This window comes from Molothrus ater, chromosome 3 (assembly GCF_012460135.2).
Source record: "Molothrus ater isolate BHLD 08-10-18 breed brown headed cowbird chromosome 3, BPBGC_Mater_1.1, whole genome shotgun sequence".
In the NCBI taxonomy this organism is placed as follows: Eukaryota; Metazoa; Chordata; class Aves; order Passeriformes; family Icteridae; genus Molothrus; species Molothrus ater.
In genome coordinates, this window is record NC_050480.2 from 52,245,757 (window position 1) to 52,259,186 (window position 13,430).

The window sequence follows — 13,430 nt, forward strand, 5'->3', positions numbered from 1 at the left end:
GTGTCTTACCCTCTTAGATGTTTAGGTGCAAAGTGGAATATACAGCTTAAGATATTGTAGGATCATCTACACCCTAAAAAACAAGTATACCAAATAAAAGTGTATTTTATCTACATAATTGTAATCTTAAATCTCTGCTAGAATAATTTGTTATATCCTTAAACTGTCAACTGTTCTACATGCCAGCTATCAACATGGCAAGAAACCTAATGCACAGATGAGAACACCTCTATCATATTGCAGAATTAAAGTCTACAGACAAGCAAATATTAAATGTGTGTATTTTGTGTGGATGCTCACATGTGAATGTCAGTAGGATGCCAGAATCTTTCTGTATGGAGGCAATTACATAAATATAGCCCTGCATATGAGAAATGTAATATATCTTTCAACAGCCCAGTTTCCCTTACCATTCACAGAAAGAAAGTTGTCACCATCAGTTAACTTAGGAAGAAAAAAACAGAAACAAACACAACAACTAACCCAAAAGAAATTGGCAACTACTTCAGTTACATGAAGGGTGTGGTAACTAAATTTCATTTATTTAGCTCACAAATTGACTTTGAGGACTTTATTACGTCACGTGAAGCCTTGCAGACAGATGGTATACAATTTTGCATTGTAAACTGGGCTTTTACGCAGGAGGGGAACACAATTTCCTTTGATAAAATTAATGAGATTCACCAGAGGCGGACAGGAAAACTTTTATGTTCCTGTTTACAAGTGACTCCAAAGAGGTAACTCGAGTTTCTCAAAACAAATCCTTTAAAAATAACTTTTCAAGGTAAGAAAAATGAATGTGCCAAATTGCATGCAAAAAAAATCCTGAGAAATTAGTGACAGAAGTCATCTAATACAACAAGCCACCCTTCTGGAATCCTTTCCTTGGGTGGGCAAAGGGACATCTCCCTTGCCTTTGGCTCCCACTGCAGAATTCAGCCTGGTTCTCTGCATAAGCCCAACTTGGTTGTCCTCAACACTGTGCTTTGTATGGAACCTTGATCTGGGGGTGTCAGACAAAGAGTCCTTCCTTCAGTGCTTCAACATCCAGGAGTGTTGCAATGCTGTTCTTTTCTTGCAAGGGCACTCTTGAGTTAAAATGCAACATGTCCGTGTTTCCCAAGTGAATTGGCTTTTTCCACACCTTTTGTTAGAGACCGCTTTCTGCAATTTCCATCTTATCTTGTGGGTCTCTTTCCAGCTCTCTCACATCACACAGCATCTTTTTAAGGGAGAGACAACAACACTGGATATGGGACAGCACCTTTTGTCTGATAAAAAAGCATAACAAGGCAATGGGATTTCTACCTACCCTTTTCTACTTGCACAGCTGTATGTACATAGCAATCCCTTTTCCACCAGCACTGGCTCACTAGGAGCTCATGTTGAATTTCTCCAAGCTCCTGTATGGAGTGAATTTCAAAGATACATTTCTTGGCCATGTAGGTTGTGTTGTTCCATCCTCCAAGTCTGACTTTTTTCTCATTTTGACCCTATTAAAACTTGTTTGAAAGACCTGAGTTTGTTGAATAATCCAGATAACTCTGTGACTGCCTTGTTCTTATTATCACTCCGTTAATATTTACTGTCTAAAATTGCTGCCTGTGGTGATTTATTTAGTCTTTTTAAAGCTGTTTGAAAAATACTTCTCTAGATTCCTGATAAAAACTCTGAGGAGACTTCCTGCAGCTCACCAACATCTTCATTAAATGCTAGTGCTGCTTGGACAATTGGTCTACATTTCATTTAGCTCTTCATCTGTTTGTGCTTTATTAATTTTGTGCTGTACTCACTTTTTTTCTCTTACTAAATCAACTACCTAGCAGAAGTCTATTACACTCAAGCCTCTGGCAATTTAATGCATAATCATATAAAATGAGGAAATAAAAGAGCTGTTTACCAGGACCTATTTTCTATAAAAAAACAAGACTAGCATTAGTTGTGTTCTCCATGTATTAGCTGACAATCACAGTTCTTCTGCCTACCACACAGGCAGCAGCAACTTCTTGAGCTCCTTGGTATAGGCCCCACACTAACAAACACACTTCTCCATCCGTGAAACACCACCACAGTGCCAACACAGGCAAAGATCAGCTAGCCAGACATCACTTCAATCCCTCTAGGATTTTCCTCTAGGATTTCCAGACCACTAGGAAATTGTAATTTCATCATGTCTTGCTAATAGATGTTCTTTAGGTGAGCCTTAAGTGTCCTCCTGTGATGTATATGAATCTCTGCTTATTTCTAGATGCTGTATAGTAATAGCTATTAGGTGCTCAAGTTTTTGGGGGCTTTTATTTTTTATTTTATTTTTGGTAACAGTTACTTGTTTGTTCTAGCATTAAGTTTATATCACTTCTTGGATGATGCTTAGGCTTTAAGGAAGACAAATTAATAATTTGTTCGTTTTGCCCTAGAGCTATATGTACAATGTCTGTTTTCTCCCATCTTCCTCATAAGTTTATGCCATTCATTCTGTCCCTTCTTGTCACCTGTTACGGCAGAGTGCTGTCTGGATACCGCTGTCCTTGGCTATCTTCTTTCTCCCAAAACTAAAAGTAGTCGTGTCTCCGATTATGCACCTGTGTGTGTGGCGAGCGTCGGGCACTTTTCCAGCGCTCAGCCACAGCCAAACGAGCCTGGTCAGGATGCCATGCCCTGCCCGGGCGCTGCTTTTCCACTCGTGGCGGCAGCGCAGCCTGAAAACTACTCCCAACAGCAAAGCACCTCCAGCGGGGCGATGGGATCGCTCCCTGAGGCTGTCTCAAGTTTCCCCTGTACCTTCAGAGGGGATGAGAAGGGGTGGGAATAACTCCGTGTCTGGACTAAGGCTTTGGAGCAGGGCGGGGGGAGGCAGGGACCGGGACGCCAGCAGCGCGGGAAGCCCCGCCAGTAGCGCACCGTCCTTCCCAAACTCCGTGTGGCCAAAGGGGAAACTCCGTGTAGCTAAAGGAGGGTTTTCTGCCTTTGATTTTGTTGTTGTTGTTGTTGTTTGTTTGTTTGTTTTGGTTTTGTTTGTTTTTTTAATTTTCAAATTTATTAAAGACCCCTGCGATCGCGGCGCTGCTCCGCGCGGGGCCGGGGCGGGAGCGGCGCGCAGCCCCCGGGCCGGGCCGGGCCGGGCGGGGCCGGGGCGGTGCCGGGGCGGAGCGGGGCGGGGGCGAGGGCCGGGGCCGCGGCGGTGGCCGGGCAGCTCGGCGGGATGACAGGCGGCAGCCGCCGGCCCGCAGCCGGAGCAGCCGCCCCCCGCCAGCCGGCGGGGAGCGCGGGCCCGGCCAGCACCGGGATGTGCCCTCGGGAGCAGCCGCGGCGGAGGCTGCGCGCCCCGCGGGCGGCGTGAGCGCCTCCCGGCCGAGCCATGGGCCAGACCTCGGTCTCCACGCTGCCCGAGCCGGCCGGCGGTGAGTACCGGGGGCAGCGGGGCGGGGGGCTCCCGCCGGGGGTCCCTGGTGGCGGCGGGGGAGCCGCGGTCCCGGGCGGGCGGAGCGGTGCCCGCGGTCCCGGGGCGGGCGGAGCGGTGCCCCGTTCCCTCGGAGCGCAGCGGAACGGGAGGCGCGGCCGCTCCCGGCGCTGCACTGCCCGGCTCGGCGGACCCGGCGGGCGAGAGGCTCTGCCGTGCCTCCCACCTTCCCCGGGGCTCGGGGCTCCTTCTTCTCCCGTTATTAAATAAATAAGAACGAAGGCTTCCCTTTCGTAGGGAAAGGGAAGGAGCTCTGGCACCTCGCCCAGGAGCGCGGCTAGTAACCCGCCCAGCTGGTTGCTTTTAGCTCCAGGACATTTTATTTGTAAGCAGACTGTTGAAAATAAATAAATAGCGTGTGAGTGGAACTGTTTCGGGTCCTTTTCCCCGCCACCTCCATCCCCCCACTCCCATCCCCCCAGTAAAGCAGTGCTGGCTGTTTGCAACTTTTTGAAGGTAGTATGAGCTTCTTGGGAATGTTGTTAAGATAATCCGGTGTGTTTTAGTTACTGAAGAGTGGGTCTCTTCCCACAATAATAGGATGTAGAATCTAAATTAACTTCAGCGAGATTTGAAGTTTCCTGCGAAATTCCTGCATGCCTGTTTTTCCTCAACGCCTGTTTCCTTTACATCCTCAAAACAAACAAACAAACAAAAAAACCCCAACCAAACCAAAAAAACCCAACCAACAAAATTCTGTTGTGGACTTTAACGCTGAAGACTAAACTTTATCCTTCATTTGCTTATTGCTGTTAATGTGGGAATGTTTTGTGAAATGGGAGACAGGGCAACAAACTTTCCCTTTTCTCCTTTTAATTTTTCTTCATTGCTGTTTCAGAGAATAGTTTTAGTATTAACACAATTTTCAGACAAACTTGGTTATATTCCTAGTCACACCATCCCAATCAAAACCTTGGATGCTTTTCTCACCTGTCAAGCATTGCATGAAAGAAAAATTGGACCATTTCCAAGAAATGTTACCATCCTGTTGAAGGTTTCACCCGGCAGCCAGTGTGTTAGGATTGTTTCAAGGTAGTCATCAGAAAGCAGATGTAAGGAAACAGATGGACTGGTTAAAAATTTTTGTTAAACTTCCTGTACAAAAAAAGTGACCAAACTCAAGTTCAAAAGTCTATTGTGAGAGCATTTTGCCTTGGGGGGGCATGTATCTTGACCAAGGATAACTATGGTGCCTGTGTTTGCTTGGCTGGGTGATAATGGACAATAATTGGGCTGAATTTCTAGCTTTACCTCAAAGGAAAAAAAAAATCACTGTTGAATTCTTTCCTGATTGAAAAGAAAATTTTCAATCAGGAGCAGTGAGAGACAGGCATCTGAAGATGTAAGTTATGATGATGCTGCCTCAATATTGCCAAGTAAATTTTAGTTATCTTCATTTTAAGAGCACCTCAGTTTGTGATGAGACAGTGGTAGTGCCCCCGGGAGGTTTCTAGCAGAGTAATTCCACTGCACTTTTATTGCTGTTGAAATTGTTGGGAGGGTATATCCTCAACAAGGAATGATAGGGGCAAGTGGGTTTCTGGGTGGCATGGATTCTTGGGGGTGCATTTGTTTTCTCTAGTCTGTTTTACTGACATGATCTGGACACTTAATCCATTGTGAAGTTTGGGAGGCCCTATCCGTCTGTGATCAGGGCAGGGGAATGACTTCACTGGTGCCTGTTCCATGGGTTGCCCTTTAGGCAAGCAGGCCTAAAATCTTTGTTGATTTTGGTGTTCCAGGCAGCTCCAAGCCATTTAAGTCTTTGACAGCTGCTAGAGATTAGAGTTGAAGCAGATATCTGTCCTGCACACGCAGGGGCTACAAATCTGTTTTAGTGCTACGGAATCAATAGTGCATTCAGGTCCTCACTGAGCCACACAAAAGCAGCTGTGACAAGTTGCTTGCCTGTTCGCTCCCTTGTCCTCCAGCCATACCAGCCTGGAGGGCTCAGGCCCTGCCCCACGAGCCCGGCTGTGCCCCTGCAGGCTCACAGGGGCTGTTGGCTCTGGGCAGGGGAGGGCACCACTGCTAAATCACCATGGGGCCTTCGGGTAGACTGCTCAAGTGAACATGGTTTGATGTAGCAAACTAAAATAAAAGATTTTTCCTGAAAGTCACAGAGTGACTTAGAAGAGATAAAATAAATACATAACACAATACTCAGGATGGACCTCAGCCAGTGTCCTGAAGGGCTGGGTTTTTAAGATTTGCTTTAAGTTAAAGGTTTTACTCTTGGAAATGTAAATATATGTTGAAGTATTTAAACAGATCAAGGTCCCAGTGTCACTTTCCCATTGGGTTAAGGGCAGGACTGAGGTCTAATCATAAAATTCAAAGTCCTTCTTGACTGCACAGATGTAGACTCATACCAGATGGATTAGCATGCCTATAAAGAGAGGAAGAACTTCAGATTTTCATACTCCATTGGAACTTTCTTTAGCCATACTGTTGGGCTAGAGTTTGCCATCAGCTGCATGTGAGTGGGTATTGAAGTGTTTTGGACAGGAGGATCTGGGCTTCAGTCATCTCTCATAACTATGAGTGGTAGATGGGCAGCAAAGCAGGCCTTGGATTGCCTGGTTGGTGTCCATAGGCAGCTTTTGCTTCTTCTCCCAGGTTACAGCTTTCCAGTCATTTAGATAGTTTTTTAAAGCTTGTTTGTTATTTGCCATGGTTAGAAAATGTGAACAAACATCAATCACAACAGGAGCTTGGGAAGACAATATAGATAATGTGGATAATGGGGAGCACATATCCTTGTTCATTTTCTTTCCTCTTCTCTGATTTTCCCACGCCTGGCAGGACTTGATTAACGTGATCTCTCCCCATTTACTGGCTGGAGTTGAGTGCTTTTGGGGGTTATCAGTCATTGTGTGCAAAAGCTCTCTCTTCTACTTTCTGATCTACAGCTTATCAAAGGGCAGCAGAGCTGTGCACTTTTTTCAGTTTGGTTTTTTTTTTTTTCTCTTTTAGATTTCTTCTTTGGTAGTTCAGTACCAAGCATAGCACCGAGAAACAAACAGTGGAGACATGGCCAGCATATTGGGAAGGTAGCATTTCAAAGCAGAACTAGTTAGGTGGGAAAAGATTTTTGTTGTTTCTTGAGTTGTGATGCCTTTTCAAGAATGAAATTTCCAGTAAAAACAGACCTTGTTAGTGTTCCTAGGAATAGGTCAGGCAGCTCAGCCTGGAATGTGGAGCACAAGCAGAGGGTATGGGAAGGGGTAGGACAAGTTGCAAAGGGAAGGTCCCGGGAAACTCTTGCCCCACTGGTCAGGGTGCTCAGTGGGGTCAGAGCCCTGTGCTGACCTGCTGTGCCAAGGATGAGATCTGCAGGGCTGCGCTCTGGGCTGGGGGGAGTTCCTCTCCTCACATACATTTTGCAGAAACAGAGCACAAACTGTCTGGCTTGCATTTCATCCTTTTACAGTCACACAGTTTTGTTTTTTTCAAGGGCATGAAAATGTACTTCAACAGCACAGGAAAACCATTTCCCACCCAGCTCCCCCCATGAGATGAAAGCAGTCACTGGTAGGATCCTGTTGTTTGTTGACCTTGGCACTCGGTGAGATGATTCTCATAGGTCAGAAGTGAACATGTTTCTCAGACTGCTGCTTTTCATCTCTCTTGGCTTTATGGGATTTCCTGTTCATGGACGAGGAAACAACAGCTTCACCTGTGTCTGTGCAGAGGAACTGTAATTGTGTAAACTGGGTGAGCTTGTCATAATCCTGAAATGAAATGGGAAACTACTATTTGCTTCAGCACTTCTAGGTGCTGCTAAAGAAACAAATTGGTTATCCATGGAGAAATTCCAAGACTTGTCTAGTAGAAGTTGTTACTCCAATAGTGCTCTGCATTAGTAGCTGCTTGTGAGCCTTACCAAGGGCATTGTTGTGGAGCAAGCCCTCCTGTTCCTGAGGAGCTGGACATGGAGATGCTCAGCCATAGACGTAAATTCTCATCCTGACTCAGTCCACTATGACTCTGAATGTGCAGAAAAGCCCTCAGAGTAATAATTTTTAAAGGGTTTAAAAAGGAAATTCGTTTTTCTCCGCTGGCTATTTTTCCTTTCCAAAGTGGAAGAACTTTGAAACTCCTTGCACTTTACAAGAAGGCATTTCAAAGCACTTACAGGTGCAGTGAGCTACTTCCAACACACCTGTCAGCTGGTCATTTCAGGTTTTGCTGCACTTGAAAGAGTGGAAAGCAGAGCTATTGAGATGAAATGGTAAGTTTCATTTGATGTGAAGCCCTAAATGACTTGTCCACAGCCACAAAGGACATACTTAGCAGAGAGCCTCATATTCCTTATTTTTTTCCCTGAGATTTAAATTGGTTTGGGACTTTGAGGCTGAACTCTCATAAGACTACGTTGGGAATCCTATTCATTTCTCCCTGGTTTTTTTAATGCTTTTGTAAGTTATGCAAGAGTTTTAAGTACAATGTAAAGGTGTACTGTTTTCATTTGGTGCTAAATTTCTATCCAAAGCTATTCAGCTATTTTTGGGAAACTGTTCACCCTGCCAGTGTTGTCAGATGGGACTACAGTTGTGACAGCTTCAGAATTTGGGTTAATTAAGTATGTAATCTGCCTTAGACTTCAGGCTGATTGAGTGGATATTTTGGATGCCTGGTCAAAGGTATAAAAAGGCCATGTTTTTGGACAGAATGGGTAGCCATGAATTTGCCTGCTACTAATGAGAACTGCAGGAGCTCTTTTTAAAATTTGATGCTTGTGTTTATTGAGCTGAAATATGAAAAGCAATGACAATTGCTGGGAGCGCGGGTCTCATCATGCTCCCAACACCATGATTCTGATTTGAGCTGTTGGTGAGGGTCTGAATGTAAGTGTGTGGAATGAATCACTATTTATAGAGAAAAAATTGTGCACCCTTTGCGTGTAGCATGTGTATGGAATACAAAGTGTCTGTGCTGCCACACGCTCTGTGATCCGCCGGAGCAGAGCGGTGCCCCCGTGGCTCCTCAGCTGCAGCAATTCCTCACTGCAGAGGAGGCTGCAACCTGAGCCTGCACCCTGGGGCACGGCCAAAACATGGGTCTCATAAGGACACAGGGCACCAGCCACACCGTGGGGACCACATCTGTGTGAAAACAAAGATGTAGAGCTCAACAGGTTGGTGTCTCACCTCCTCTCCCTCTGAGGCTGCTTGAGGCATGACCAGAATTTCTCCTCGTTTAGCTGCCATGGTACGTGACCTTTCATGTCAGGCATGCTGGCTGAGATATCTTCATGTGCTGATGTTTGGTAGCCACTAATCACCTGTTCACAGTGTTAATCATCAGCTTCCTCATCTGCCATGAGGAGAACAGGAGCTCCCGGGCAGGGGCAGAGCCTTTGCTGGCTGCCTGTTTGTGTGGGGGTTGTCTTCTCAGATGACCACCCCGATACTTCCCCCAGATGAAAAGATCTTGTTTCCTGCTGAGCCCCCTGTGCTAAGCCCCAGTGACAACTGATCCCACGCTACTGGATCCCAGCCACTCCTTGGATCAGTTGTCCTTCCTTCCTAGATCCTCCTCCTTGGCTTTCTTACTCCTGAGGAATTTCTCCTGAGTCATATGGCCTCATCCTTAGGTGGTGTTTTCTGTTACAGATTTCAAAATGCTTTCCAGTCCTTTTTATTTAATTCCTTTAAATGGGATTTAAATGGGAAAACTTATCAGAAGTAAGCAGGACAGCACCTAAGATAGCCAGGACGAAACCAAAGAGCTCTCAAATCCTCATCAGTGTTTGCATCATATCAAATAGTCCAGCCTATTAAAAACAGAAAGGACTTACACATTTATATAGTTCTTTGTGTGTTTTTTTCCTTGAAGTTGTCCTTTATTCATTTTGAACGCTGATGCTTTTTGAGGTTTAAAAAACGTAACATTGCAGAAAAGTACTTCTGAAATCATGCTGGTATGAGTTTGTTTCTCACTGAATTAATTGTTTTAAAACACAGTGCTGAGTGCTCTTAGTGCCTTGGGTCAATCTCTGATGGATTTTTTAAAGTGCTTCAGCAAGCAGCCTGCTCCCAGAACTTATTTCTACCTATTGTATTAAAATTGTAACAGTGGCTAGAAAAATTTTTCTGATATGCAGAAATACTCCAACTAGCTGCCATTAAGTCCCATGTGGAGAATTAATTTCTGAGCTGTCCATGTGTTGTCTTCTCTAGCTGGCACAAGGCAGGTTCCTGATCCTGTTCTTTTTCTGATATGTAAGGATTGACTTTTGAGTAGGGCCAGTGTTAGGCTTAGGAAAAAAGAAAGGAGGTAGTTAGCTGAAGATGACAAAATCACTCTAATAACAGGCAGTGGTAGCTCTGGTCTGTTTTGCCCTCAGCAGATCCCAGAGAGTGAGGCTGGTTGCTGGTGCCCCTTCTGAGCCAGGAGAAACTGTGCCTACAAGCCATGGGCAGGGAAAGTAGCCAGATAATGAGGGGTGCTTTTTGTTAGTTTTTTCATGCCCCAAAGCCAAATCAAAGAGTGACACTGAGTAATTTGTATCCCCCCCTGTACATGAACTCTACAAGCCCTGCACTGTCAAGCGTATTTTTGGGCAAATGTAAAATTATGGTGGGGTCTGAAGTGTGCCATTTCCTGTAGTGTCTTATGAAATGGTTCAGTAGGAACTAGGTAGGAAGATCACCATGGATATCCAGGTGATGCAGGGTATGAAGATGGACTGTTTTTTCTTCTCACTCTGTTTGACCAGAATCACATGAGTAATGGGGCTGGGGTGTCCTCTCTTCTGGGTTTGGAGGTTTTTTCTAAGTTTAAATATTACAATATGTGAATCAATTTAACCTTGCCTCTTTGTAGTCCACATAGTGGTTTGGACTAGCAATCTGCAGAGACCTTGAAATCGCCTCTGTTAATCTTATGACAGCTCATTATTAGGAAATTTGATTTAAGACTTTAGTTTCTTGCAAGGCATGATACAAGGTCACTGCAAAGGAACATGAATTTCTTCTGTCCCTGACTTGGTTTATGGACACTCGGAAATAAAGTCTCTGTCCAGAGGGAAAGTTTTATTTGCGTTTTTGTTCTATTTCTACTTTGTACAACTGTGACAATCAGTGTAAGTGGGGAAAAAGCTAGGGAGAAATGAGGATCTATGGCTGTTCCATCATTCTATGGAAGTATAGGGAATGCTGTCAGGTTGCATGTCAGTAGAATGAGAATGACAGATCATCAGAGAGTTAATACCAAATCTGTGTCAATGATAGCTTTGTGAAAATGAAGTTTCATTTGAAAAGATAAGGGCTGTCTTGCCTTTTTCTTCTCTGATTCCTGCATTGCTTTCATGTGTATTAGAATGATGTTTTGCCTAGCAGAGTTAGGCTGTGATGCAGCTGTCCTAACATTTGGAACTGTATGAGCAAAGCTGGTTCTATTTCCAAAGATCAGCCTGCATTCCTCACCCCTGAGAATGTGCTTTTTTATTAGTGTTTTAAGATGTCTTCACTCTGACCATCTGCCCAAACTGTTAGCAAATCCTCATCAAGTAGATGCATCATAGTCATTTCAGTGTTATTTAATCCTTTTTGTATTTTCTGAATCTGAACGTTTTAATGTGTTGCCCAGTAAAAGCCCAAGAATGGTGCAGGGGCCTTGGGTACTGGTTGGGCTTTAGAGCCTGGGCTATTGCATGATCTGTGCAAACAGATCATGTAGTTTATGATCTAGAGATAATTTGCAAAAAATTACAGAAAATCTCTAATATTTATTGATTTTAGCCAACTTAGTGATTTGCACAACTAGAATAACTGTGGTATATGATGAAACTTGGTGTTTTCACTGCTATTGTAATTTACACTTGCACCTTAAAACCTTGCTGACAAGACTCAGAGACACACGGGGACTCTTTTCAAGCTTAAGAGCTTTTCTTTATTACTGGAAGCTTCAGCTCAGAAAGTGAACTCTTGACTGGGGATTTGTCACCCCTAGTTTTATTTCTGGGGCTTGCAACACTGTTGATGCACACTTAAATGCTTGTTGTTTCACTTGACCCTTTCTGCTGAGGAGGAAGACAGGAATGGCTCTTTGTGCCCTCTGCCTGCATGGCTGTAGAGCAAGTGTAGAGCAAGGCAACAGAAGGAAAGTGATTTGGATTCCAATTTCTATTTGGTAGTCAGATCAACTAAATAAAATAACATTTGTTATGAGTGAAATTTGGTTTGAATGCCCAGGAAAACTCAGCCTGTCAGGGAAGAGGATGGTGTGTTGCAGAAACAAACTACCTCAGTGGGAGCCTGGAAGCCATGATGTGGAAGGTTCCCTGCCTGTGGCAGAGGGGTTTGAACTATATAATCTCTAAGGTCCCTTCCAGCCCCAAACATTCTGTGATTCCAAGAGCCAGGCTTTGCATTCAGCTCAGCCTGCTGCAGTCAGGTGCAGCAGTGATCTTCCCTCTCAAAGCAGAAGCTGTGAAGCCAATGCTGTGTGCCAGTGTCCATGTCTGCGTCCTCAGCCAACTGCAGCCTCTGCTGGTGTACCCCAGTGTAAATAGTGTTGGGAGGATGTCTGGAGCAATAGGAGCTCATGGAAGAGCCCCAGCTGCAGTTCCTGTAGGGCGTGAGGTGCCCAGGATACATGTTCCCAGGCAGTGTTTGCCCCTGAGGCTGTGGAAAGCCTCAGCGTGGCTTGTGTGTCTTTCAGCGCTACTGTTGAAGGAATTTTAGTGCTTGGGCACCAAACAAGTGAATTTCACTCAGCAGCAGCATCCTGAGTTAAAAACATGGTGTGATGTGGGTAGTAAGAGGATCCAGTTTGTGACTCCTCCCCCAATTGCTCGCCTTGCTTATAAACCCCAGAGATCAACTTACCTGAAGCATTTATGTCATAACAAGCAACATAAAGTCCCCCAGGCTGAAAGCTAATCTCTGTGGGCTTCTTTCCCCTCCCTTTTTCCCCCCAAGATCCTGGATGAATCAACAAAGAAATGACACTTCCATTGCATGCTTATGAAAGAGATTTAGTGGGATACAATCAAGTAATTTGAGTCACGTTACAACTTAAAGTCCCCCTAAGCTGGTGGGAAATGATTCTTAGATGCTATCTGTCTTTATGAGAAGAAAAAAACCCAAACAGTTCATTGCCAAGAAATTAGATGTATTTAAATTATGCATTTATAATGTGTTATAATTTATTTCATTGTTAATAATTCAGAACTGGCCGTGCATTTCCTTCCCTGTAAATTCATTCAATGTGTCTGAAGATTACTGGTTTGTTTCTTGGAGTTTTATGGATTTATTGCGTTTCTGAGGGGAAGGAAATGTTGGTTTTGGCACAGATGCTAAGAATATTCTTGTTCTGAAAATGTGAAGCAGTGTTCTAGTGCACTGCAAATCTGGCCTCCTTTTTGTTGATACAGAGAAGGGTGTCGTGGTTTTCCTGCCTTACACATTTTACCACCATGCATAACTCTCCTATTCTCATGAATTGTTCAAGTGATTGACAAAAAAAAAGGAGAATATTGGTATTAATAATTAGAGCTAAAAATCCATACAAGGTTTAAAACAACTGCAGTAATTGCAGGGTAGTTCCTGTGCTTAAATTCCTGAAGGAAAGTTTTGGAAGGCTGATCTGACTCTTCTAAGGGTACACTAGATTTGATTTCTTTGAAAAACAATGTTGTTGTTTATTCTTGCTTGAATAACACTGCTTTTGACACACAGAAGTAGTGCATGGAAGAAATAAGTGAGATATAAGAGAGACTGTGTCTGTGCAAGGGAATGAACAGTTAAGTAGACAACTAAGACTGGGGATAAAGCCAGTTTCTGGAGAGCTGGACAAAGACCAAGCAGAAATAGTATATACTTTAGCTGGAGGAGAAAGTAATTAGAGAGTAGCAAAACATGAGCCAGCAAGAAAAAGAAAGAGATATTAACTACAAAGCATTGCAGAAATTACCTGTCACTCTGCTTTAAAAGTTTTTTGTTGGGCAGAATTGTCGTGT

At 44.2% G+C, this 13,430-nt stretch overlaps 1 protein-coding gene across 5 annotated transcripts in view; it reads left to right on the forward strand.

The window, feature by feature from the left end:
- Positions 1 to 13,430, forward strand: part of PHACTR2 (phosphatase and actin regulator 2) — a 131,794-nt gene that overhangs the window by 54,877 nt on the left and 63,487 nt on the right. The window contains exon 1 of one of the 5 annotated variants that reach the window (XM_036379820.2): positions 3,250 to 3,401. The exons of the other annotated variants lie outside the window; for them this stretch is intronic. Within the exon in view, the coding sequence (XP_036235713.1) occupies positions 3,359 to 3,401 (43 nt within the window). The 5' untranslated portion in view covers positions 3,250 to 3,358. Of the gene's footprint in view, positions 1 to 3,249; positions 3,402 to 13,430 lie in introns of those variants that run through there. 5 annotated transcript variants of the gene reach the window in all.